The sequence below is a fragment of the Dasypus novemcinctus genome, chromosome 6 (genome assembly GCF_030445035.2).
Source record: "Dasypus novemcinctus isolate mDasNov1 chromosome 6, mDasNov1.1.hap2, whole genome shotgun sequence".
Taxonomy (NCBI): Eukaryota; Metazoa; Chordata; class Mammalia; order Cingulata; family Dasypodidae; genus Dasypus; species Dasypus novemcinctus.
Genome location: NC_080678.1, coordinates 80,452,882 through 80,479,308, shown reverse-complemented (window position 1 = coordinate 80,479,308; position 26,427 = coordinate 80,452,882). Strand labels below are relative to the sequence as shown.

Genomic DNA, 26,427 nt, shown 5'->3' with positions numbered 1-26,427 from the left:
CCTCAGACTCTGCTGCCCTAGAAATGCTCTTTATCCTCAGAGCCAGAGAAAGACCGCCAGCCATGGAGAACAGGGGTTCAAAATCCAGATCCTGGGGAGTGCCTGTCCCCAGCCGAGGGACGACGGGCAGACTGCTGTGGCTCAGGTTCTCCTTAGTAAAATGAAGACACCAGGGCTGCCCAACAGAACTTGCTGGAATGACCGAAATGCCCTCTATTCTGCGTCCTCCGAGACAGCAGCCACTCAACACGTGGGACTACGGAACGTTTGAATCGGGGCCAATGTGGATGAGAAACTTAATTTTTAATTTCCATTGAATTGTAATTCATTTACATTTAAACAGCTGCATGTGGCTAGTGGCCACTGTATTGGACAATGCACTCTGTACTTTTCCACCAGTGTGGAGGATCTCACGCTGGGCCAAATGGAGGTGTGATCCCAGGGCTCCCTTCCTGGCTCGTTGTGAGGGCGGAGGTGAGGCACAGAAAATCCTGGCACCCGGCTGGCTCTGTGTCAACCATAGCTCTTATTAATTCTCCAGGACACAGTCAGGAGGGCAGGAGGGAAGGGGATTTGAGTTCAGGGGGGTCAGGGGATAGCAGGACTTGAACATAACTCACTTTCTGGTCATTGTTTTCTGGTTTAACTGGCAAGGAAATCTTAAGAGGCCACAGCGAGAGCATATCAGACCCAGGACGGGGACCAGCCACCAAGCACCCGCAGAGCCGCCCTTGCCCCGTGCTGCCAGCCCCCTCGGCCCCCTCCGCCCAGCCCCTCTCTTCATACACGAGGCGTCACCCAGAACTGCAGAGCTGGGTCACTCACCCAGGCTCTGGCACAGTGGGGCCGAGCTGAGTTGCTCTGGAGGAGACGGGTCTTCATCACAGATGGTGGGCTGAGAAGCTCCCCTGCTCTGGAGCCAGAACAGCCAGGCAGTGCAGCAGGACGTGGGGGGGGGGGTAGTGAGGGGGACGGCCGTGTCACCACCCTCCAAGGCCCTCCAGCAGAGACCCCACGCAGGCCGCCCTGGATTTCCATCTTGGCTCTACCATTTACTAGTTCTACGACTATGGGCAAGATGAGGTTTTCTGAGCCTCAGTTTCCCCATCTGCCACACAGAGACATAAATACCTCCCTGGAGGGTTATGGTGAAGATCTGACATGATCATGGGTATACAGGGCCTGGCGCCTGGCAGCTGCTCGGCACGGAAGCCCCCGTGAGACACAGAGGAAGGGGCTGGGGCTGTGCCGGCCCACCCAAGGCCAACTCCCAGCCCCGCCCCGCTCGCCAGCTCTGCCGTCTCGGGCAAGTCACTTCTGTTTGCCTAAGTTTCCCCAAATAAAAAATAGAATGATAAAAACCGTCTCTCTCAGAGTTGTTATAATGAGTAAAAGAATTTACAGCAGTCCTTGACACAGTATAAGTACTATTTGAGTGTTGGTTAAAATATTCCCCTGAGGCCTCTAAAGAAAGGGTAATGGGTGGATAATGCCTCCTCAAAAAGAAGCTGCCATTCATGAAATAGATAGGTGAGAGATCCAAAGATGATAGACAGACAGACAGACAATAGACAGCAATCTATAGATAATAGATAGATGATAGATAAAAGAGAGAATGCTATGGAAAAGGCGGCAAAATGCTAAATTTGTGGCTCTGGGTATCTGGGGTATGCTGGAGTTCTCTATATGGGGTTTGTATTATTTATGTAAGTGTTCTGTAAGTCTGAAATTCTTTCAAAATAAAAAGTTTAAGGAAAAAAAAAAGCAGCATCTGGGTTTTGAGCTGCCGACGGCAGGACCTGAGCAGAGGTAAAGAGTGAGGACCTCGGGCGCAGAAGCTTCAGGGAAAACAGAGCCTTTGACGTTCAGGGGCTTTGCTCTGGGGCATGTGGGGCTTTGCACCCACTCTTGCCTGGTGCCAAGAGGCGATGTCCTAGTTTCTGGATGAGAAAATCCCAGCAGGAGAGCTGGCCAGGAGGAGAACGCCGACTTCCTCCACCCTCCATCTGGCCCTTCCTGGCTCACCCACCTCCCTAGAGCTCTGGCGAGTGATGGAGAAAGGGGGGAAACGGGGGTGGGGTGCAGATAGTGGGGGACAGTGGCCCTGTCCTCCTTCTTTTAAATGGGCAGAGGACTGGACAGAAATAATTGCGTTTCAGGAAAAGAAAAGACAATACTTGCCCGCCGGGGGAGGGCGGACTGGGATTTAGCAGCCTTGAGTGTGTGCCAGGCTCTGTGCTGGGCATGCGGGTGTCATATGTCATGTGTCTCGGCCCATATGTCATCTCATCCAACGAGGGCCCGGGCTGGAGTCGGGACAAGCACCTCGCAGCTCCCAGGCTGCCGGCAGCCAGCATTCTCACGGGCCCACAATCTAATTTCAGAACACGGCCTCCTATTGTCACTTCTCAAATAGACGCCGATATTTATATTTTTGGAGCTAAAAAGCATTGCCAGTTTTCTCATTGACATGTTTGTAGTCAATAAAAGTAGGTAATGTAAGTTGTAAAAAATACACAATTTCCCCCATGGAATTCCTGACTGTATTTTCATTTTAGATGGAAGAAAATGTGACTGGCAAACATTTAAATTTTCCTTAATTGACTTTAGGCAAAAAAAGTTGTTCACCCTGGATCTAGGCTCTCCCAGCTGGGACCCCTCATCCCACCCCAGGACTCCCCCCACCCCTGCCAAGAGGGACCAGGGACCACCAGGCACTCCCCGGGTGTCTTCTGGTCTCCTAAATCCAAAGAGTGAGAGCCAGGCTCATTGTTCCTGGGACCATCCAGAACCTCAACATCTGAAGAGCCTTTTGCTCTTAGAAAGCACTAGGCCCTCCCGGGCAAAAGCAGCACCCAGCCCCATTTACAGGGGACGGGGCGAGGCAGGCGGGACTGTGCTCCCCACACGCACGTCACTGAAGAATCGCAAAAGCACTGCCAAGTTCACACGAGCTCAGCCCCATTTTACAGAGGAGGAAACTGAGGCTCAGAGAGGCAGAGATTGCCCAAGGCCCCAGCATGGCGGGGGCAGGGCCAGCCAGGGCACACAGCTGCGTGGCTCAAGCAGGAGCTGGGCAGTGACCAGTGACCGCTGGGCTGCGGACTCTCTAGCCTGCGGCTCCAGCAGCCTCCTCCCCTCCCCCTCCCCTCCTCCTCTTCTTTCTCCTTCCCCTCCCCCCTCCCCCTCCTCCTCCAGCTAGGTGCTCAGGCCCTGGAACCCCTCTGCGGCCCAGTCCGAGTTCCCTTCAGCAGGCCCCCCTCAGAGCAGGTGGTGGTGGGGAGGGGCCTGAGGGGGAAGCAGTCCCTCTCTTTAATTGACTGTAAACTGCTCCAGAGCTTTTAATGAAGGCCGTCAGGAGTAATTATGTCCTCCGCTGCATGGCCACTCTGTGTAAACACAAAAGACAGGCGTCTCCCCAGAGGCTCACCTGGCCTCCCCGCCTCCCCCCTGCCATGGGCCACCCTCTTAATTCGCAGATCTGTTCCCCGATGCGGACCCCAGAGGAGGTGTGGGCAACCCCGGGGAGGCCCTGGGCAGAGGAGAAGGACCGGCAGGCGGGAGCTGAAGGCCGAAGGGCAGGCACCGCCCGAAACTGCAGGAACGGTGCTCGGTCTGATGAGGAAGGACTCGGCCAGAGCCGGCGGCGGGACGCAGCAGGCAAGGGCACTGATCTCAGCGTGGGGCCCAGCTCTCGGCAGCGGCAGCGGCAGCGCACACGAGAACCTGTGAGGAAGGCAAAATCCCGGGTGCCACCCAGATACCAAGCCCTCCCGGGTTATGAGGCACGCTCAAGCCAGAGAACCACTGATGGAAGGGATGGGGAAAGGTGGGGAAACTGAGGCCTGGAGAGCACAGGCAGCTTGCCCACGGCACAGCCAGGTAAACTGTCTCAGCTCTCCCCGGGGTCAGACTGTCAAACCTTGGAGCTGGCATTTCATTAGCAATTTGACCTTGGATGACTCATTCAGTGGTTGTCATCTGTACAGTGGGGGCAGCCTCGGGGGTGATCGTGTGCATCAGCAGGAACCACAGCCCGAGGCCTGGGGCGTGGGACACGTAGGGGAGCTGCCACCTTTGGATCTCATTCCCTGTCACACCCTGTACCCAGCACTGAGCACGGACTGAGAAGCGGACCTGGGCTGTGTTCAAAGTGACAGCCCGCGGAGCACGGGGGCCAGCCCGATGATCTCCCCAGGGAAGCGCGTGCTGACCACTGCCCAGCGCTGGCATCTGGGCTCTTGCTGCAGAAGCCCCTGCGCCGGGACCCGCCTCTTGGTGCCACGCCGAGTCAGCCATCCTGAGCAGTCCCTCGCGTGCTGGGTGTCCCCCCTTCATTTTCTCTCTTCTCCTGGATGTCACCCCTAGGAAAGGCTTTCCAGCCAACCTGAGCACAGCCTCGGGCAGGGACAGGCACTTGTGCATCACAGAGGCCAGGCGCCACGGGGACACTGAGGAAGGAAGGCCACTTCCTGGAGTGTCAGCCCGCCGTACACTCCAGAAGATGCCAGCTAACACTTTAATTCGGGGTCCTGCCCTCGAAGAGGTCCCCTAGAATGCCATGGGGTGGCAGGGGCCACAGGAGCAGGGACTGAGCAGGACACACTCCTGGGGGACCAGGGTTAAGGGGAGCTGCCAGGGACCCCTGAGGGGCTTTGCTGCCTTCCGGGTCAACATCGAGCAGGCTGGCCCCATGAGACCCCCTCCCCTCTGCCTGTCACTAGGGACAGAGGCGGGGTCGCTAGAGATGAGGCCAGGGCTGCCCAGCTGTCAGGGGGCTTGGCTGCCTCACCTCCACTCTATCTGGACCACCCGAGCAGCCTGGAGCCAGAGACCACACGAGGGGGATCCCCCGGGCGGGCACTGCTGCCTCTTGCTCCCACATTTCAGGGTCACATGGGGTGAGAGTGGGCCAGTGGGAGGGGCAATGATCTACATGGCAGTGAGCCAGAAGCCATTCCATGGGACCCGATGTGGCAAGCAGGGTGCCTGGGCGCCTTCGGCACTGCTCCCCAAGAAATGCTGGGGACACACGCTGGGCCCTGCCTGTCAGAGCTGAGTTATCCCTGACATAGGGTTTCTCTGGAGAGCTCATAAAGCAGCCGATGCGGCGAAGCAGGTCCAGCACTCAATAATCCCTCCATCCCACTCTGGGCGGACGCCAGCATATTCATCTTGAATTATCCTTTCCAAAGGCCAAATCAATCTGAGGACACGCTCGCCGGGAAGGCACGTCCACGGCAGCCCCGTGATGCCAGGGCTCAGGGACTGAGAGGGGGGCCTGAGACACGCCCTCTCCCCCCTCGAGGGCGAGGGGCCAGAGGGGATCAGAATGTGAGGCTTTTGTCCCCTCCACCCACTGTGATCTGCAGGGAGAGCGAGAAGGCAGAAGGGAGCCAGGGATGGTGGCCAGGCCCCCGGGCCAGCTCCGCGCAAGAAGCTTCTCTTCGCCCTCTCTGGCCTGTGCCAGAGGGAGAGGGGCCAGGGCTTGAGCTCAGATCAACAACTGAATGGCCATCAGCTTCTGGGCAAGTGACAACCCCCTTGAGCCTTAGTTTCCTTATCTGTGAAATGGGCGTAAAACCATCTCCCCCACAGTGCTTAGAACACACGGGGGTGAGGAGGGAGAAGGCGGGCAAAGCACGTTCCGAGCACGAGGGCAGCTGCAGGAGTGTATCCTGCTGGAGAAAAGAAGACAAGATCTGGGGCTGGTTGGCCGTCCTGGGAAGCCACCATGGGAAGGCAGAGCAGCTGACTCGGGAGAGGTCCTGGGTAGAGCAGGATGGATTTAGGCAGGGGCAGGGGTGGTGGCTGCAGGAGGCGGACAGCCCCTGAGGAGACAGGGGACCTGCTCCAGCCAGGGCCCTCCCAGGATCTGCACGGTTACAGGCAGCTGTGCCCGGGGCTTCCTGGACAGGCCGGGGGGTGAGGCCAGGGGCCTCTGGGCCTCTTCCGCCTGGAAGGTGAAGCTGTCCCCGGAAGCATGGGCGCTGGCCATATACAGACTCATTCCTGTCCCCAGGCTGCCTCTCACCTGGTTGGGAAAAGCTCAACACAAGAGCAGCAACAATAAGAGGTAACATCTATGAACGCCTACTGTGTGCCCAGCTTGGCTCCAAAGGCCTGATGTTAATGAACTTGTTCAATCCTCACCACAACCCTCAAAGTATGTGCAGTCTCATGATCCCCATTTTTCAGCTGTGTAGACCGAGGCAGACAAACCACCTGTGATCCAGTCTATACTTGCTGAAGGTGCAAGGAAAGTCCTCTTGGAAGAGGAGGTGCTTAAAGACAAAATGTTCAATAAAAACCATGTCCAAAAAATGAAAATAAAAAAATAAGATAAATAAATGAAAAATAAAACCATGTCCACCATTCAGAAAGTGATTTAGTTTTCAAAGCCCTTTCTGAAGCTCCCTGCACAGTTGGCTGGGTAAGTATGACCGTCCACATTTCCAGAAGAGGCAGACGAGGCTCAGAGAGGGGAAGGGACTTGTCTGTGGCGACACAGCTAGTCTGTGGTTGAGCTGGGATTAGAACCCAGTCCTTGTACCTCCCCAAGGAGGAAAGGGAAGGCGCCCAGGTCAGGGGACCTGCAGGGAGATCCTTGCGCCAAGGGACAGTTCTCCTGGCATCCACACCAAGGGCTGACAAACCAACTTGATCTTCTCTGCGGGGCCAAGCTGCAGGTGGACAGTCAGGTTTAGAGGCCCACCGAGGCTTGTAAAGCACGGTCGGGGCGAGGGGGTGATGACAGTTCCGTGTCGGCTCAGCCTGCCACCATCTCCCCAACCAGCTGGAGCATTTTCAGCTCTTATAAATTACACCTTGGCTGTTCCCAGGGAGCCCAAGTGTTCCCAGTTGGCTGCAAGCTCAGCACATCCTCATCCTGAAGGCTTGGCGGGGCCAGTCTCGCCCGCCAGCCCCCCGCTTCTCCAAAGGGGTGTCTGCTGCCCGGCCACAGCACAGCCAGCCACGGCCCCTCCCCATCACTGCTGGTCAGTGGTCAGTGGTCAGTGAAGAAGGTCCTGGACCCAGAAGTGAGCGAACCGGCTAATCTCTCATACTTTCATCTGTTTTCCCCTGTCATTTCCCAGCAGTATTTCCAACTCTGCATGGCATGTCCAGCAAGGATTAGCATCTTCTGTGTAAAGAGGAGGAAACGTGGCCCAGAGAGGGAAACCGACTTAGCCAAGGCCACAGAACTGTTTCTGCCCCAGCCCTGGGCCTCGCCTCCCGGACCAGACTGGGCCGGCCGCTCTCGCCTCCCTGGCAGCAGCTGCTTTTACCCTGCTCCTCTCCGGTGTGGACCCCTGGCCACCGAGACCCCTTCCTGGGTGACAGACTGTTGAGAGGCCCCACTATCCTGAGAGGAGCACCGCAGGGTAGCAAGAGCGTGGGTGTCGGAGGTTGAATCCTTGGAATTCACATCCTGACGCTATGCTTATTAGCTGTGGGCCCTCGTGCAGCCCACTTGAGCTCCCTGAGGCTGTAAAATGGAGATAACAGAACAGACTTCCCATCATTACTGTAAGGGTGAAACGAGACCACGCAGAAAACCTAACTAGTAAAACACGAGTCCTAAATAATTACTATGATCACTTTCTTTTTACCACAACCCTCTCTTTCTGCCACTGAAGACACGATGTAAGTTACCTGCCTCACTGCTGGCCAGCCTGCCCCATCACCTTCTTTTGAAATGCCTCCCTAAGGCCCCGGCCTGTCAATACCCAAGTGCTCCAATGCCACCTCTACCAGAAAGCCCTCCCTGGTCTTGTGTCCAGAATGAATTCCTTCTCCATCCATAGCCCAGGAGTCCCAGCTGGCTGGGGGTAGCCGGGCATTGCCCACTGGTCCTCTTCCCCACTCCACATGGGAGCACCCAAAAAGCAAAGACCTATTTACAGAATCCTAGAGCTGTGGTGAAGGGTGCCAGTTTGGGGGTACACTTCAGAGTACACCACGCAGCACTGGGTTCAAGTCCAATTTCCATCCTCTACAAGCTGTGTGACCCTGTGCACATGACTTAACCTTCCTGAGTCTCTGCTACTTCACCTGTAAATTGGTGTTATAAGGCCCACTTTCTAGGTTTGTTATGAGGATTGAATGAAGCAAATGTGTATGAAGCGCTTGCCCAGGGCCCGACAGAGTAAGTGCCCCCAAAATGCTAGCTATTTCTGCAGTTATCTTTAATGTGCATGTCCATACCTACCCCCACCCCCTGCCCCCCAGCAAAGCCTGGCGCAGGTGCTCAGTGCAGGCCATTAGCGGCACGCCTGCACGACAGGTGGCACATCTCATCATTAGTGCTATCATGGCTACATCCAAAACACCTGCCCCCATGCACACCCACACCTGTGTGCTGACTGAGCAGGCCACATGTGACTCCCTGGCAAGACGCCTGCCCCTCCGGGCCTCAGTTTCTCTATTTGTAAAGTAGGAGTGTTGGTCTAGAACAGTGGTCATCAAATTCTATGGGAGGCCCTAGGTCTGCAACAACCCAATGTCCCCCCCTGACCTGAACTTCAACCAAAGACGATTATTTCTCCTTAACACTTACGACTAACATACTCTATGTTTTTCTTCTATGTTATTTTCTATCTGCTTCCCCCACTAGAATGTCTACTCCATGAGAGCAGGAATTTTGCCTGTTTTGCTCACTGTTGTATCCCCAGTACCTGGCACAGTACCAGACACATAGAAGACACCCAATGAGACATTTGTTGAATGAAAGAATGAATGAATGAAAGTATATGTGTGATATAGATACAGACACAGATATGGATATAGATACAGATATAGATACAGATATAGATATATATATACTAGACATCTGGTCAACACTGCATTTGCCCATTTTACAGTTCCACAGCTTTTATAAAAGAAGTTTGAAATCTTCTAGGCCTGTAGAAAAAGAACATGAGTGGGAAGACTGGTGACATCTGAATAAGCTCTATAGTTAACAGTATTGTATCAATGCTATTTTCCTGGTTTTGATAGTTGTATTACGGCTATGTTAGGAGAAGCTGGGTGAGTCATATGGAAAAGTCTTTGCACTATTTCTGCAGCTTTTCTGTAAGTCTAGGTCAGTCCTTTTAGAAGTATTGGTGGGGGGGGTGTCCAGTGATGAAACCCAAAATGATCTTGGAGGTATGAAGAAAAACTTTCTTTTAGCTTTAAAAGCTATGTATATATTTTAATACATGTTACAAAAATACAGCCACAGCATCTCAGCCCTGGGATTTCACTCTGGTGTTATAAAATGGACATCTATCACTTTATGAAGGCGATCTGTCCAGCTCCCACCCCTCCTATTTTTAGAGACCCTCCCACTGGGTGTAGCTGCAAGAGGCAGACCCTCACCCTCCCATCCCTCCCACCCCTGCAGCCTGGGCATAGCCACATGACCTGAGCTTGACCAACTGGGCCTCGCTTCCTGGGCCAGGAGTGGTAGAATTCACTCATGGTGACAGCCGTTGCCACCTGGTCAGACTTTCAGCCAACTTTCAGGCTAGGTCCTTGAGCTACTGTCCATTCTGAGAGGCTCCAGCAGCCTTCCCATAAATCGGCCAGCCAGAGGCGGTCTCTCCAGCGGCATCCAAGAAGCCTGAGCAATACATGATGTAAAGCTGCTTTTTAAAAATACGTTTATGGGAGTTTAAAAACAAGTGAGTGAATTCAAATCACAGCTTACATTTTTGAGCGAATCAGTTCTAAGGGCTTTACAATTTGCTCATCTAATATTTCCACAGTGGAGTGGGTGTAGCTCAGTGGTTGAGCACCTGCTTTGCATGTATGAGGTCCTGGGTTCAATCCCAGGTCCCTCCTTAAAAAAAGCAAAAGTAATAGCCACACAAACCTGAAGAGACCAATTTAGTGTTACAAACCCTATTTTGCAGATTAGGAAACTGAGGCAGACAGCAAGTAAGAGGCAGCGCACAGATCCCTACCAGGCAGTCTGGGTGTGCTAAGGCATGCTCTTAGCGACCTGGCTACACCGCCTCTGGACAGGTGGTTTGCAGATATGGCCGAACCACACGGAAAGTGCGCACCTGGTGGATGTTTGCAACCCACTGGATCACTGACATCCACGTCCTGCTGGCCCTACAATTCCTGCAGCTCTGCCGCCAGCCCTTGCCGAGCGACTCCTCCGGGGTACCATGACCCCTCTTCCCAGGGACAGTCCCAGGGAACCCCCTGAATAAGAGAGGAATGCTTCCCGCCCTTTGGCTCTCCACCTCTCCCGAGAGAGGACTTCTTCCCTTTGTAGAAAAGAAGGGGGAGGGGGCCACCGGGTAGGAGAGCCAGGGGCTTCCCAGACCCGCGGCGTTGAGTCCAGTCCCAGGAAACCCTCCGTCCGCCGCCCCTGCCTCCTCTCACCCGCCGCCCACAGTGTCCGCCCCGAGTCACCGAGCTGCCGTCCTGTCGCCCCGAGTGCCTTGGCCCCGGCTGTCATCAGTCGCCCCCTCCTCTCCCGTTCTGCTCCGGGGGCGTCCCTGCGGGGAGCTGCCCTCGTGCGTGCAGGCGCGGCTCCTCCGTCTGCTGAGACCACTGATGCGGGGTCAGCCCACCTGAAAATTGCTCTCCCTGGTCCAGACGAAACAGCTGGGCACTGATGGAGTTTGCAGAGAAATTAATCAGCGCCGACCGGCAGCGGTGCCAAGCGCCTGGGCCCGATCCATCCTAATGAATCCCGAGCCCCCGCCCTCCTGGCTCCTGGCAAGACTAATTGACTCGTGTGGGTGATTAGCATGGGCATTAGCACCTTAATGGTGGCTCGAGAAGCTTTGGGGTTCTGGGGGGGGGGGGGCGGGGGGGTCTGCCTGGCAAAATCAGCTCCATGCACACCCACCTCAGTGACACACGGGGGACCTGGGACAAAGGGGAGGGGGATCGGCAGGACATTCAGCATCTGCTCGCGCATTCATTCATTCATTCATCCATTTACTCACTCAACGAGCATTTGCTGAGGCACCTTCGGGCCTGGAGCTGTGCTCAGAGCAGAGGAATCCAGAGGCTCGGTTTGCTCAGCTGTGAAATGGGGATGATGGCACCTCCCTACCAGGGTCACTGCGAGGTCCCCAGCAGGACATGCACTTACAATGCTTGACAGAGGCCCTGGCAGGGAACTGACAATCAATAAACTCTATAATGTTATGGTATGTGCAAATATTGAAATCATAATTAATTATCACATTGATAATAGTAAAAATAATAAGCCAAAATTAATAGTCCAATGGGGAGTTGAACACAAATAGCCATGAAAGAAAAAGCTCCGTGTTTCCTCAGGCCAATATAAGGGGCTGACAGAGGGGTTGGGGGGGAGGTGACAGGAGGCCTTACAGAGGAGGTGACATCTGAGCCACACTGGAAAGGCAACGAGGGATTTAGGCTAAAGGACAGCACGTTCAAAGGCACAGCCATGACAGGGAGCCCGGGAGGGGCTGGGGGGCTGAGGGGTCAGAGAAGCCGGGCAGCAGGGGTCTGTGGGGAGAGGGGTCGGCAGGCCAGTGGGTAGAAGGAACCCCGGCTTGCTGTGATAGGATTTTCACTCCTTCTTGTTGGCACCCAGGAGGCTTTCAGCCGGGGGTATTTAGACTCAGGGTACAGCCTCGGTGCCCAGCCCTGGACACTGCCCTCCAGATCCTGAAGGTGAGTATGGGGTGGCGGCCTGAGGCAGATGGACAGATGCCCTCCAGGAAGGCTCACAGCGCTCCTTGCCCAGCCTGGGGTCTTCAAGCCAGGCTTTAGGCTGCTGCCTCTGTGTCCTCCCGGGGGACCAGCCAGGGCTCTGCGTCCCGAGGGTCCCCAGCAAGCATGGCACACAGCCCTGGCGGGCAGCTGTGGGCCACAGCGGGGGCCTCGCCGCTCACAAGCCATGGGCATGTCTGTGCCATCTGGGGACATGCTCTCCGGGGCCCACTCCCTGGGCAGCCGTCCCGTGCGTCGTCACAAATGCCTTGCTCCCCACACACCCTTGGGGAGGGAGCACCTGGCCTGAGGCCCCGGAGGGATGGCGGGCAGGCAGGGAACCAGTCCCCCACGCGCTGCGCTCTCCAGATGTTCACCCTTCGCCAAGGCATCCTGAGCCTTGGGGACGTGGAGTTGGCTCAGGCCACCTGGAGGCATTCCCAGTCCAACATGGGGTGGGGGGACAGACAAGCAACCACGTGAAAATGGCCAGGAACCGGCAATATAAAATAGTATAGCTATCATGGAAAGCGGTTTGGCGGTGCCTCAGAAAGTTAAACATAGAAATTACCAAAGGATCCAGCATCCCACTGCTAGGTCTATAGAATTTGAGTGACTCAAACAAACATTTGTACACCAATATTCAGAGTAGCATTATTCACAATAGCCAGAAGCTGGAAACAACCCAGCGTCCAAGAACAAGTGAACAGAGAAGCAAAAAGTGGAACGTTCTTTGACCATAAGAAGGAGTGAAGTTCTGAGACGTGCTGCAAAACAGGTGAACCTTGAGAACATGCTGAGTGAAAAAAGCAAGGCACATGAGGACAAATACTGTATGATTTCACATATATGAAATATCTAGAAATAGCAAATTAATAGAGACAGAAAGTAGATTACAGTTTACCAGTGGATGGGGGAGGAGGAAGATGGAGTTGTTTAATGGTGGGTATAGAGTGTGTGCAAATTTGGGAAATTTTAATATAAAAAAACAATAAAAATAAAAATTTCTGCTCATTGAAAAATACCACTAAGAAAATTAAAAGGTGGGAGCAGATGTGGCTCAAGCAAATGGGTGCCTGCCTCCCACATGGGAGGTCCTGGGTTCAGTTCCTGGTGCCTCCTAAAGAAGATGAGCAGACATGAGTGGACAGACAAGGGGGCCATGGGGGGGCACCGGGGGGTGGGGTGGGGGATAAAAAAAAGAAAATTGAAAGGCAAGTCACCGGGGAAGTGGCTGTAGCTCAAGCAATTGAACTCCGGTTTACCATATGGAAGACCCAGGTTCGATCCCCAGGACCTCTTGGCAAAAAAAAAAGACATCCCAAACCTGTGCAGAGCACAGTGCGGAAAGGTGCAAGGCCAGCACAGATGGGCACGGAGAAGCAGTGCACCAAAAGACAGTGATGTAACCAGATAGAAAAGAAAAGAAAAAAAAAAGGCAAGCCACAAACAGAAAATGAAAATTTTCCAATACATATATTCACCAAAGGACATGTATCCACAATATATAAAGAACTTCTACAATCAATAAGTTAAAAGACAGCTCAATTTTTTAAAATGAGCAAGGATGTGACTAGGCACTTCATGAGACATGAGAGATTATATAAAACTACCAATAAACACATGAAAAAATGTTTGTTTTAAAGAAGGACCAAGCACTGGAAGAAAGCAAGAGAAGCAGCACTTCAACCCTGCCTGGAGAGACCAAGAAAGTCCAAAGAGGTGATGGCATATGGACGAACTTAGGAGTTAGTCAGGATGAGCGCATCGTGTTCCAGGCCCAGGAGCAGCAGCCACGAAGGCCGTGAGGAAGGAACACAGCTTTCTGGCTTAAGGTACTGTAAAGAGACCAGGGTGGCTGAAGTGGAGTGAGCAGGGCGGAGACGGTAGGAGATGAGGTCCAAAAGGGAGCAGGGGCGGAATCACAAACAGCCTTTAAGCCATTTGAGAGCTCTGGCTTTTATCCAGTGAGATGGAGGGGCTTGAGCAGACATCTCATGAGAATGCTCTGTCTCCACTGGCTGCAAAGAGCCACTCAAGCTGCTGGGGCAAGAAAGGATTGCAGCAGGGAAAAGGACAGAAGCAGGGAGGCTTGGGAAGCCGCTGGCATAATATAGGCTTGGACCACGGTGTTTGGAGTGGAAGGAGTGAGAAGTGAGAAGATTCTAGAAAGGTTTTTTTAAATTTTGCTCAATGTCTGTTTCCTCTTTAGGAGGCACTGGGAACTGAACCCAGGGACTCCCATGTGGGAGGCACGCACCCAACTGCTTGAGTCACATCAGCTCCCTGTTTGTTTTGTTTTTGCTCACTGTCTGCTCGTTGTTTGCTCATTATCTGCTTGTTGTTTTTCCTCATCTGTGCTCGTTCTTTTTCATTGTCTGCTCATTGTTTTTGCTTGATATCTGCTCATTGTCTGCGTGGTGTTTGTCCTTTTTAGGAGGAATTGGGAACCAAACCCCGGTCCTCCAAGGTGGGAAGCAAGCACCCAACTGCTGGAACCACATCCGCTCCCCGCTAGGAAGATTCTGAAGATAGAGCCAGCAGAATTTTCTGACAGATTGGATGTGAGGTGAGGGATAATGAAAAGAACCAAGGATGAGCAACTGGAAGAACGGAGTTGCAACACACAGAGATGGGAAAAGTTGCAGGTGGAGCAGGGTTTTTGGAGAAAGACCAGGAATTCAATTTTGGACTCTTTAAGGTCCAAGTGGAAATACTGTGATTTATGAGTCTGGAGTGTCGTCTGAGGAGAAGACAAGGCAGAAGGCATCAGTCTGGGAGTGGCCAGCATGTAGATAGCATCTAAAGACCCGAAACTAGTGCAGATCACTGAGGGAGTGAGAATATGGAGAAGAGATACAAGAGCTGAGCCCTGGGGCTCCCCAAAGGTCAGTAACCAGGGAGACATGGAGAGACCAGCCCAGGAGAGAAGGAGCAGCCAGAAGTAGAAGGAACCAGGGGGGTGTGGGTCCTGGGATCCCAGGACAGAAAATGTTTCAAGGATGAAAGAAGATCAACGGAAAAGTCACGCGGTCTGAGAATCGGCGACTGGATTCAGCAACACGGAGGCAGTTGGTGACCGTGGCCTGAGCGCCGGCTGTGGGGTGTTTGCAGTGCATTCAGGAGGTGAAGTGGAGACAGCACCTGCGCAGCACCTGGCCTGGCCCTAAAGGTGCCAGGTGGCCACTCCCGGCTGACAGCCAGGACCAAGGTGTGGGCGACGCCACCCCGCCTGGCCAGGGAGCGGGCCGCGGACCTGCCCTTGCTCCACCGTGCCCAGGCCGGGCTCTGCGGCCCATGAGCGATGGCCACGTCTGGAGCAAGGACACGCAGGGACAAGGGGGCCCCTTCTGGGGGACCTCCAGCGACGCTAACAGAACCAGGGAAGGCACGGCTACTAACGGCTTCGTGTTGTGACTGTCTTCTCTGGCTCCTGTCATCAAGAGCATCACGCAGCGGGAACTGGAGCCCAAGATAGGTGAGAAGATGGTAACGGAACACACGGCCTCGGGGAGGGATTGCCAATGGCCCAGCATATCCCCCACTGCGCCCCAGGCCCGGGGCCCTGCCTCTGTCGGGAACTGAGGCAAGAGCATGAGGATGGGGTAGATAAAGCCTCCATCCCTAACCCAGCAGCTACACACTAACAGAGCCCCTAGCCAAACGACCTCCGACTCCTAAAAGGAATTTAAAACATGAATTAATTTTTAAACTTTTTTAAAGGAATTAAAAACGTTACATAAAAAAACTGAAGACAGTGGCCCTCAAGCACTCAATAGATGTTACAGATGCCATGTATTATTACAATTAAGGCGATGATGACGATGATGGGTCAAAAATTCCAAAGGGGTAGGAATTCCATAGGCAGATTTCGCATTACCATTAGGCAAACCTTTCTCTTCTTGGAACCGTCCCGCAGCACAGAATCGAGCTGCCTCCTAAGCTCATGCCCTCTCCATCACTGGAGGCACCCAGGCAGAAGCTGGAGAACCAGCCCTGGAGCTGGAAGCCCGGCCACCCACAGCCCTGACCTCCTCCAGGGAGCGCTGCCCCTGGCTTGACACTGACCCGCAGCCTGGACCCAGCTCATCTACGTCCTGCCTGCCCTCTCCCTGCAAGCCCGTGGCTGCCGACCTTCCAACCTTGGGTCAACACACAAGATTCCTTCAGTAACAATAGACAGTCCAGGTGTGGAAGCTTTGGAGTCAGTGGTGGTGTAGATAAACATCCCAACAACCCAAGGAGGTAAATAATAGTCCATCCCCATTTTGCAGAGTGGAACACAGATTCAGAGACAAAGGGTTGCTGAGGGCCAAGTCTCACAACTCAGGCTTTAGGTTGCCCCATACTACAAGGCAAGCAAACCTGTCCCAGCCCTCACCTTGGCCACTGCTGGCCATAGGCCAGCACCATGGAGCCACCTACCGAATGGCCCGGAGTGACAGCACCCAGCAGAGGGCTGCAGCCTGCCTTGTCTGAGGGTCTGCAAACACCAGGGCCAGATGGTGCATTCTCGTTGGCAAGGGGGGAAGATGGGTGCCCAGAGAGGGCAGGCACTGTGCCCAAGACCACACAGAGAGGAAAGAAAACAGGGCTGTGACTCTCAGGCCAGAGCTCTGCTGACCCATCCTGACTCAAACGGAAGGGAGGCGGCCGGGCCAGGGGAGCACCAGCCCTGCCCAGAGGGACCCACAGAGCTGTCCTCCAGCTCCCCTCCTACGGTCCCCTGGAGCCAGGGATCCATGCCTGCTGCGCCAGACGGATGCCTCTGCTGTGACTGCCAAGTGCAGCCTGAACAGGCAGAGCCCTGGAGCTGCTCCCAGAGGCCAATCAATGCCGGTGTTTGCAAAAGACGATCAAGAGCCAGAGCCACAGGTACCTGGAGCAGGGCCTGCGGGCGGGCTGACTGCACGGGCACCCGGCCCCCGGCTTGCACCACCAGCGAGGCCAAGCAACGCCCACCCGCCCGCCCCATCACCTTCCCTGCACCACGCCTCCTGAGCACCCCACGCCGAGGGCTTGCAGGGCACGAGGAGGGCCACAGACGGCGTGCTGGGCCGGTACCGCCCATCCCGGAGGGGCCTTCGCATCCCCCAACCGGCAGCTCTGGGCAAGTCGTGGCTGGCCACACGCCTGCCTCAGTGGGCCCACCTGCCCCAAATACATCCCTTCCACTGCAAGGGAGGATGAGGCTTAAATGGGCACTCCTAAAAACCAGCCACGGTGAATAGTCAGGTGGGAATAGTCAGAAATGGGAAGTGTCTCTTCAGGGTCTGCTCAAGTGCTACCTCCTCTCACAGCAAGCTTTCCCTGCCTCCTCCCTCCCCTGCCCTACACCCGGAGAGGATGATCCCGCCTCCTTCAGTCCCCGGTGGGACTTAACCAGATACCCAGGTCAACCTTATTATCCGCAATTCTCATTTCTTTATCCATTCTTTATCGGGGGGGCACCAGGATTCTCTCAGTCATCTCTTAACTACTTTTTAAAAAAACTTATAGACAAAAACAGGCATACTCAATATAGAAAGCTTAGTAATCAAAGAAGAGTACAAAAAGCCACAAAGCAAACTGCAACAGTTGTCATCTTCAAATACCTACAGGAAAGAGGAATGAGCCATTTGATGGGACAAAACTAGTACCAGCAGGTGAAAGTCAAGCAGCTTGTGCTCAAACGATCAACTCTGACATTTAGAAGTCCCCACTGTTGGAATGCGCCACCATGAGAAGTAATGAGTGCCCCATCCTAGGAGGCATCCAAGCAGAAGGCAGGCGAACACCAGTCAGAGACTCCATGGAAGGTGTTCATAATGAGTGGAAGGCAGTCTCCTCCTCTAAGATGTCCTTCACTTCTGGGAAAGGAGCCCAGCCTCCAGCCCACTACGCGTGCCCACCAGCCCTGATGCCAACTCACCCACGGGTGTGTCCTCGCTGATCAACAGGTAGGTGTCGAAGAAGTGGTTGGTGAAGAAGGGCAGCCGGTTCACCTGGCCTGGAAGTCAGAGGACAGGGCGTCAGTCACGTGCACCCACGCCTGCTTTATGCATTCTGCGAGGCGACGCAGAGCAGCGGCTGCGGCGGGCACTGACTGTGCCATGCCCACGTCCCAGGACCCTGGCAGGTCACCATCCTGCTCCAGGCCAGCGAGCGGGCAGCCACCGGGCCACGTGGTCAGCCACTCCCGTCGCCAGCCACGTGCAGGTCCTGAGCACGTGACCTGGGGCTGGCCCCCACAGACCCGTGGGCTGAAGGCCGAAGATACACCCAGGATTTCAACCATTTCCTTTGGAAAAAAAAGGGTAAAACAGCTCATTCATAATATCCTTATCCTGATTCTATATTGAAATAAGAGTATTTTGGATATTTGAACACCACCTATTTCTTTGTACCTTTTTAACACGGCGACGAGAACACTTAAAATCCCACAGTCACCTCACATTGTATTTCCATTGACCTGCACTGCTCTAGAGTGTAAGCTGGGCGAGGACAAGGACGGTCTGCTTTGGTGACCGCTGCGACCCTGGTGCCCAGAGCAGGGCCTGGCCCGAGAAGGCCCTCAGTACATATCTGCTGTGTGAATGGCCGGCTGGTCCGTGAGAATGAAAAATAAAACAACAATAATAGTTGCCACACAGGGAGGCCTTCATCTCGCCAGTCGTTTGTCCCGTCTCGCTCCGTCCCCGTGGCAAGGCCCTCGTCGTCCCCCTCTTCTTTCGAGGGAAGGAGGCGCACCGAGGAGCAGCTTGCCCTGGGCTGCCCTGCCAGCAAGGGGGACGGCTGGACCCGAACCCGGGCTGGCTGGACTCGCCCTGGGCTGTCAACCCTGGGCACGGAGCGGCCAGGTCTGGAAGAGGTCAGGGCGACGCCAGCAGGCAAGGGAGGGTCCTCCTCCCAGTGCCCACCAGCCAGGGGCGGCAGCCCCAGCTCACACGTGCCGCCCGCTGCGTCCTCCGGGGGCTTGGAGCCTGAGCACGTCCTCGCTTCTGCCGACCCCAGCCTGCCTCAGTGCACGTGCCGGGCTTGGGACCACCGAGGCAGGTTCACAGCGGGAGAGAGGCTGGAGTCAAGGTGGGGCATCTCCCCTGCCACCCCGAATGTCTCCTAGAGGGGACCAGAACACAACTAGGAGGCTCTGGTGTCTTGTCCTCCCCTGAAAGCTGCTCCGCCAGGCAGGCTGATCCCATTTCGGCTTCCCCAAGCCTTCTAGCCTCCCTCTTACTTCCTGGCCCTTCTGCCTTTCCTTGCCAAATTCCTATTCATTCTTCAGGTTTCATCTTAGATGCCCCTTCTTCCAGGAAGCCCTCCTTGATCATTTCACCTGTGCACGCGCCCACACGCGCACACTATCAGGAACCCTCAGGTCAAGAGCCCTGCCTTCGTCTGAGGCCTGTCTGTGCCTCTTTCTAGCCACATGACCTTCCCACGCCTCAGTTTACTCATGTGTGAAATAGCGATACTAATAGGACTTACTTGCTGGCTGTCCTGAGAAGTAAATGAGATCACATACATAAAGCGCTTAGCACCGTGCCCCCGGCGCACAGCAAACACCGGGTAAATTGTGGCTATTCTTAACCCTGATATTAATAGCCGTGCCACCCGGGGCCCTGGGGCCCCGGATACGGACAAGCAGGAAGCGATGGAGCCGAGGTAGGAGGCTCGGGGCGCCTGGGGGGAATTCAGTAGCGGGCTGGGGCTGCCTGGGGAGCGAAACCAGCAAGAAAAAATCACCTGCAGGAGCATCACTCGTTTTTAAATTTTATTTTACAGGCCCTGCCGATAACCAGTGGCGAGAGCTCTGCACGGGCAGCCAGGCAGGGACGCGGGGATGTGCGTCGCCTGCCACATACCAAGTAGGATCGGGGTTTTCAGAGGCCCAGCGGCCTTGGGCTGCCAGCACTGGCAGCTGGGGACTGGGAGGGGGCTGGCAGGACAGGCGGGGACGGGAGGGGCGGACAGGTCACTCGTTCTCTTAAAAACCACTTTTGAAGCACGAAGGCTATGTCCTCTCGAGGCAAAACTGCTGCCTCAGGAGCTCGGGGGCCTCCGGCGAAGCAGGCTCATGAGTGGACGTGGGGGGGCGGGGAACGGGTGACTTCTGTGACAGAGGAGAATCCCAAGACACTGTGCCCCTCATCCCACCCCCACAATCTGCCCCCTCCTGGAAGGGTCTGCCCTGAACCCCTTCCCCCCACCCACCCACCCCTGCAAATTCTCACTTGCACACTGCCCCACCCTGGAGTCCACAGAGGTGACCTGGAACCCCCCAAGCTTTAAATATCGCCAACAGCCTCCTAGGAACCAAGCTTTTAACCACCACGGGCCCGAGAGGAGAAGGGCGAGGGGCTGGGGATGTCAGAGGACACAGCCTGTGAACTGCAGCTGCTGGGTGACAAGGTTTCCACACACGGAGCACGAAAGGGAGAGAATTCTGGGAGGGGGACAAAGCCGGGGCAGGAAGCTGTCCTGGACGCTGTTCTGGAAATGACCAGACAGCAGATGTGGCTATGGGGAGGGTCCCGTCAGCCCAGAGCGGCCAGAACATGAGGCCGGGAAACATAAACTCTATTCAGAATCATGGAACCGGGAGACTCCTCTTGGCAAGGCGCAAGGACTGGATTCGAACCCAGGCCAGCCAGAATCCAAGTCCAGTTCCATTTCCCCAGCCTCACAGTGACGATGGGGCCGAAGGGGCAAGTCTCTTACCCTGAGACCCACATCAGGGAGAATGCACAGAGTCCGTGACAAGGAAGGAGCACTGGACAGGGAGTCCCGAGCAAAGCTCCAGGAGCCCGGGCCTTGCGTGTTCTGCCACTCCCTGGCTGTGTGATGTGACCTTGGGCACATCCCTCTCCTGGGCCCCGGTTTGCCGGCTGCAGAATGGGGCCCAAAAGCCCACCCACCCCCTGCCTCCCTCCATACCTGCGCCGCCCAGCAGGAAGCTCAGCGTCAGCCCAGCCCCCGCTGAGCCAGGCAATCTCGTGGGGAGGGGCGGACGTGCTTGGGCCTCCACCTCCTGCCTCGCCAACAAGCCCAGAGACCACGAATGGGAAAGGCCAGGGGGAGAGGGAGGGAAAAGGACAGGAGGCTTCGGCAGAGAGGACGGGCTGACAGCGGGGCCTGACATCATGGACGGATTGTCCCTGGCTGCCGGGGATGGACAGGAGATGTAAGCGGGGCTATGGGTCGGGTGGAAACCAAGTGGGGAGGGGCGGCGTGGGTGGGTCTGGGGCAGAGGCCAAGGGCTAGAGGCCAGGGGCAGGTGTTGGGAGGGCAGGGTGGGGACCCTCAAGCCCTGAGGATGGCCAGCACCCCACCCCACTGAAGGAGCGACAACGGCCAACTGAGACAGGACCCGAAAGAGGGCACTGTGCCCAGCAGAGAGAGCAGGGACCTGGGTGACGCTCACAGGCCAGGCTCGCACAAGGGCAGGACTGCTGGTGGCTGTGGGCAACTCACTCAGCGTCTCTGTTTTCTGGGCCCCATTTTGCTCCCTCTAGAGAAAGATTACTGCTGGCAAGAAAAGAGCCAGCACTAACTCAGCACTCAAGATGCACCAGGCATTATTGGAAGTGCTTTAAATATATATATTTACACATTTGAGCATTTTGACAATGCAAGGAGGAAAGTCCTATTATGGCTCCCATTTTAAAGATAAGGGAATCAGTGCACAAGGGGGCCCAAGGGAAGCCCTCGGCCAAAGAGGGGCTGGACCGCTGGCGCACCGGGTCCCACCTCTCTGTGCTGAAAGCATACACCATCTTTCACCCGGAGAGCTCAAGGGGCCACGGGCACGTCTCACTGAGGAAAGCCGAGGACTGAGCAGCTGTTTTATTTTTGCTCGGGTATTTTATTTTAGCATTGGAAAAGGTGAGTAGAACAGAGGGGAGAAGGGCATGAGGGTCCAAGGTCATGGAAAGTGCTCTGGCTTCCACCATCCAGCAAGCCCAGCGGTCAGGCCCCGTCTGCCCCCACTGTGGCTTCCTGAATGGGGCGAGACAGGGGCGGTCTCCTGACAAAAGCCCCAGATCTTGGCTCAGCTGGGCCCTGCTTTGTGTGACCTTGACCTTGAGCCAGTTGCTTCTCCAGGATTCAGTTTCTCCTTTGATAAAACGGGGCAAGGGGTACTAAAGGCAAAGTTTCAATAATGGATGGTGATGACGGTTGTACAACATTGTGAATATAATTAACGGCATTGAATTATATCTGTGAATGGGGTTAGAAGGGAAAAATTTTAGGATGTACATACGTTTCTAGAATAAAATAAAAAAACATAGGACTGTACAACACCGTGACCCTATCATAAACAATGGACTATAGTTAATAGTACAATTATAAAAACGTTCTTTCCTGAATCGCAGCAAATATACCACACTAATGCCAGGTTTTAATAATAGGGTGGTATATAGGAATTCTGTATTTTATGTATTTTGTGCATGACTTTTCTGTAAACCTACAATTTCTCTAATAAAAAGGAAAGAAAAAGAAATGGCCAGTGGTAGAGAGAGGCCTGAGCCTCCTTCCTGCCCTGCCCTCTGAGTCCTGGAGACTGGGTGGTAACGCTGGGCAGCCCCTGGTAGGTGGGCCCCCACGGGGGGCACTCCAGCAGGGGTCCCTCCACGCCTGGAGGCCAGCATAGAAGACCTCAGGCTCCCACAGCACGAGGCTGCGGCTTCCCCAGGGCCCCCGCCCTGCCCCGGCTCCCGGGAGCGCGAGAAGGAGCTGGGCTCCCCACAGGAATGTTTTTGCCTGTGTCGCCAGGCACGCCATGCCCACGGCTCTTCTCTGGGGACACTCCGGCCCTTGGGGACCTCGTGCCAAGCGTGCCTGCCGGGCTGGCCTTCCTTCAGCTTGCTCCTCGCCACCCACCAACCAGGGGTCAAGGGTGAGGCTAAGGCCCAGGCGTTTCCCGTCCTCCACCGCCGTGGACAGCAGAGCGGCTGGGGCCCGGCTCTGGCCTGGGCGACGGGAGGCGGGCCGGTCCCCCAGCCCCACGCCACGCCGGGAGGGAAGGCTCCTGCCTCCACACCTTTGCCCAGCCGTGCCCCCCCCACCCCGGGACTCCCTTCCCTCCGCCCCCCACTTCCCAACCAACTGCCAGGTCTTCCCACCCCGACTGTGCACCTCCCTGCTGGGCGGGTCTCTCCCCACAGACCGACTTGACCTTTCCTTCTGTGGGCGTCTCTGGAGGCCCGTGCGTGCTCTACCACCACTTGGTTCACCTGCATCGCAGTAAATCATGCACGTGTCTTTCTCCCCCACGGTCCCTGAACTCAGTGAGAAGGTAACTTCCTCCTGGGCCCCAGCGCCCAGCACCCAGGCACACGGCAAGAGCAGGCACCCAGAGTTAGCTGCGAAGCTGAAGAGCGCTGCAGCCCCTCCCCGCATGCCAGAAGGGCAGTTCACGGTCACGGAGCTCAAGTATTTCTCACAGCTCCTCCCATTCCCCTGTGTCCCGGCCCTGGGGACCACAGGTATTTTCAGCCCTGTGCGGGCTGCACAGGGCAACTGAGGCCCAGAGAGGGAAGCGCGTGGCGCGCACGAGCAAGGCAGGGTCTCCAGGTCCCAGAGCAGCCCCCTCACCCACCCCACCATCCCAGAGCACAGGCTCCGGCCCGGCCCCCCGTGCCCAGGGTGCTGTGGGGGCGGGGGAGGGCTGGACTTACCCCAGCACCCGGAGATCAGCACAGAAAGCCAGACCAGGTGGCAGCTGGTGGCAACGTGGCACCTCATTGCTCCTGGGGACACAAAGAAGAGAGAGGGTGAGAAACTTCACGCTGGAGGGCTCCCGCTCTCCAGGTCTCTCCGGCTCCCCCACCCCCTGCAGCTCCAGGAAGAGCTGGCCTGACTGCAAAGAGAGGAAAAAGAACCGACTCAAGGACGGGGGCAGGGAGGAAGGGGGGATGGGCGCACAGAAGAGGGGAGCGTCGTTTGGGTTTCCAATGGTCCAATCCTGGGCATGACACAGGGGCCCCAAAGTAACGGGGCTGGGGTGAACAGCGCCCTCTCTGCCCTCCTGGGGCTGCTGCCTTGGTGGAAGGAATCTGCAGGCGAAGCCCAGAGCCGGGCGCGAGCATGCGTTCACAACCTATCCTGGACTCCGTGGACGGAGGGTGGGCTGCTGCCTCCGTGCCCCAGGATCACGTCCCCAGAAGCAACTAATTTTGAATAGTCTGGGGACAGGATTAAGGAGATGTATGCTGAGCAGGAAGAGCGGCTTGGCAGGTGCTCATCCCATACCTCTTGCTATTTTTTATATCCACCATATGATCCTCTACCCCTGGATATGAAAGGAGGCAGCAGACTCTGGCGCCCAGCTCTGTGTGTTGGCAGAAAAAGAGGTACAGAGAGGGGAGGGAATTTTACCAGGGCCTCGCAGCAAGTCTCTGGGAAGCTGGAGCCCAATCTTTGGAGCTCGGAGCTCCTTGCTAGAAAGATCTGGGGCCCAGCTGGTGGAGGCTCGGCAAGGGCAAATCCCATGTCCGAGAGGGGCTAGGGAGGGTGGGCTGCTCGCTCCCAACGGCAGGACCCTGGTCCGGCTCCTTCTTTCCCCAGCAGGGCCTGGCCAAGGACGGGCCCATGGTCCTTCCATGAGCACCTACCATGTGCCCTACCTAGGGTGGCACTGCCCTCCCTTGCCTCACAAGTTGAGTCTGCTAAACTCATTTTACCATGTGGGGGATGGAGGCTTGGAGCCTCAGAGAACCCCGACTCGTGATGGTGGAGTCGGTGTCCAGATCCAAGTTGCCATGCCACCCCCTCATCAGTAGACGATCAGAAAAGACACCGGGAGGAGGACGGAACTGTGGGCAAGGATTTGATGAGCTGCTTCCCCACCTCTGCCAGGATCTAGGGGCGAGAGTAAGATGGGGCAGTGTGTTCAGATCCAGTCTCGGCCACTGTCCTCCATGGATGAAGAGGCCGCTATGGTGACTGTCTGTGGTGTCCTTTAATTCTGCATTAAAAATGTCCTAATTATGGGAAGCGGTTGTGGCTCAATTGATTGGGCTCCCGTCTACCATATGGGAGGCCCTGGGTTCCTGTCCCAGGGCCTCCTAGTGAAGGCAGGCTGGCCCACGCGCCGTGGAGAGCTGACACAGCAAGATGACGCAACAAAGGGAGACAAGCTGACACAGAAGAACGTGCAATGGCATCATTCACAAATGGACACAGAGAGCAGACAGCAAGCAAGCAGCAAGGGGGGGAGGATAAAAAAAAATGTCCTAATCCTTAGGTACGAAGTAGTCATTTGAAAAATAAAAAATTCTAAAATGTATTTAAATTAAAAACAACAACAACAACAAGGAATCTGGCCATCATATCCCTGTGTCTTCACCCCCTGAGATTCCCAGGGTTAGTCCATTGTAAGGCTTGCAAACTGAGATGCCTCCAGGGGCAGGCAGGTGAGATCAGGGAGGGAGATGTGCCTGGGGTGGGGACAATGGCCATTTGGAGGCCACATGCTCTGCCCAAAAGTGGCAGCTGCTGATGCCTGTCAGCTAAGAGGGAACATAGACCCAGAGCAGCCACAGCTTCTGACATTTTTCAGTGAAAAACTGGAAATCTGACTTTCTATATGAATTCCATTTTAAACATTGGCAAATAATTCAACATGCAAGAAACGCTTTGTGAGCTGAATATGACCAGGGCCAAAGGAAGTACATTGGGCCTGGTGTGCCTCCTACCAGGCCCTTCTCCACACTCAAGCAAGCACGTTCACGTTACACGCATGTATGAAGCGGTGTGGCTACTATTCATCTTTAGAATAATGGAGTCACCTCTGCACAAAAGGTATTTGCCCTTCTCACATCATGCTATTTCATGGGCGACTCCCCAGGTCAACACTGCTAGATCCACCTCCTCTGTAAGAGTTCGGTAATGGCTCTCGTGTGGATGTCTCATAATGCGGACAGCCATGCCCTGCTGGTGGGCATTTGGATGTTTCCAGGGACCTGCCGTTACAGACAATGCCACAGCAGGCATCCCTCAGCACATAATTGTTTTGGGACTTTGGATTCTCTTGAATTTGATTCTCCAAAAGTGAGGCTGTCGGGTCAACTAAATACAACACAGAGTACTAGACACTGCCGTGTCACCCTCTGGAAAAGACGATGGCAATTCGCACTCCCTCCAGCAGCATACCAGAGGGCCTGCGTGCCCACCTGGAAGCGATCCCTCTTTTAAATGGCTGCCAGTCTGATGCAGGAAATATGGTATTGCCTCGTGGCTTCCCTTTGCATTTCCCTCACTACAGGTGAGGCTGAGCACGACGCCTTTTTCTAAACGCGCACACCACTTTCCATCTGTTATCTTGCACTCTAACATAGCCTGCAAAGCAGTTCACCAGCCCTGGAAGCGTTATTCCTGATTTACAAGTGGAGAAACCGAGGCACAGGGCAATTAAGTGACAAATGTGACAGCTCAGAGTGAGTATCTTTTAAAAACAAAACCAAAAATCTCTAGCCCTCTGCCTTTCCAAAACCAGATGTTATGAGAAAGAAACAACATCTGCTAAGGGCATCATTCACAAATAGCTGAGGAGTGTACACCATTCGACCGGGTGTTGCAGGAATTTGCAGCAGAAGGAAGAAAAGGAACAATGACTAGGAAACTCCCACAGGCGGGGGATTTCCACCGGTATTATTTTTACCTAATTCTCCAAAGCATCTCTATGAAGTAGATACTATTGTGCCCATTTTACAGACGAGGACGGTGAGGCTCGGAGAAGCTAAATGTCACTCT

General features: G+C 55.2%; 1 protein-coding gene across 1 annotated transcript in view; it reads right to left on the bottom strand.

The window, feature by feature from the left end:
- CDH23 (cadherin related 23) overlaps nt 1-26,427 on the bottom strand; it is a 438,368-nt gene that overhangs the window by 363,730 nt on the left and 48,211 nt on the right. The window contains exons 2-3 of the mRNA XM_058298988.2: nt 23,352-23,423; nt 17,603-17,680 (exon numbers count right to left, since the gene is read on the bottom strand). Of these exons, the coding sequence (XP_058154971.1) occupies nt 17,603-17,680; nt 23,352-23,418 (145 nt within the window). The 5' untranslated portion in view covers nt 23,419-23,423. The remainder of the gene's footprint in view (nt 1-17,602; nt 17,681-23,351; nt 23,424-26,427) is intronic.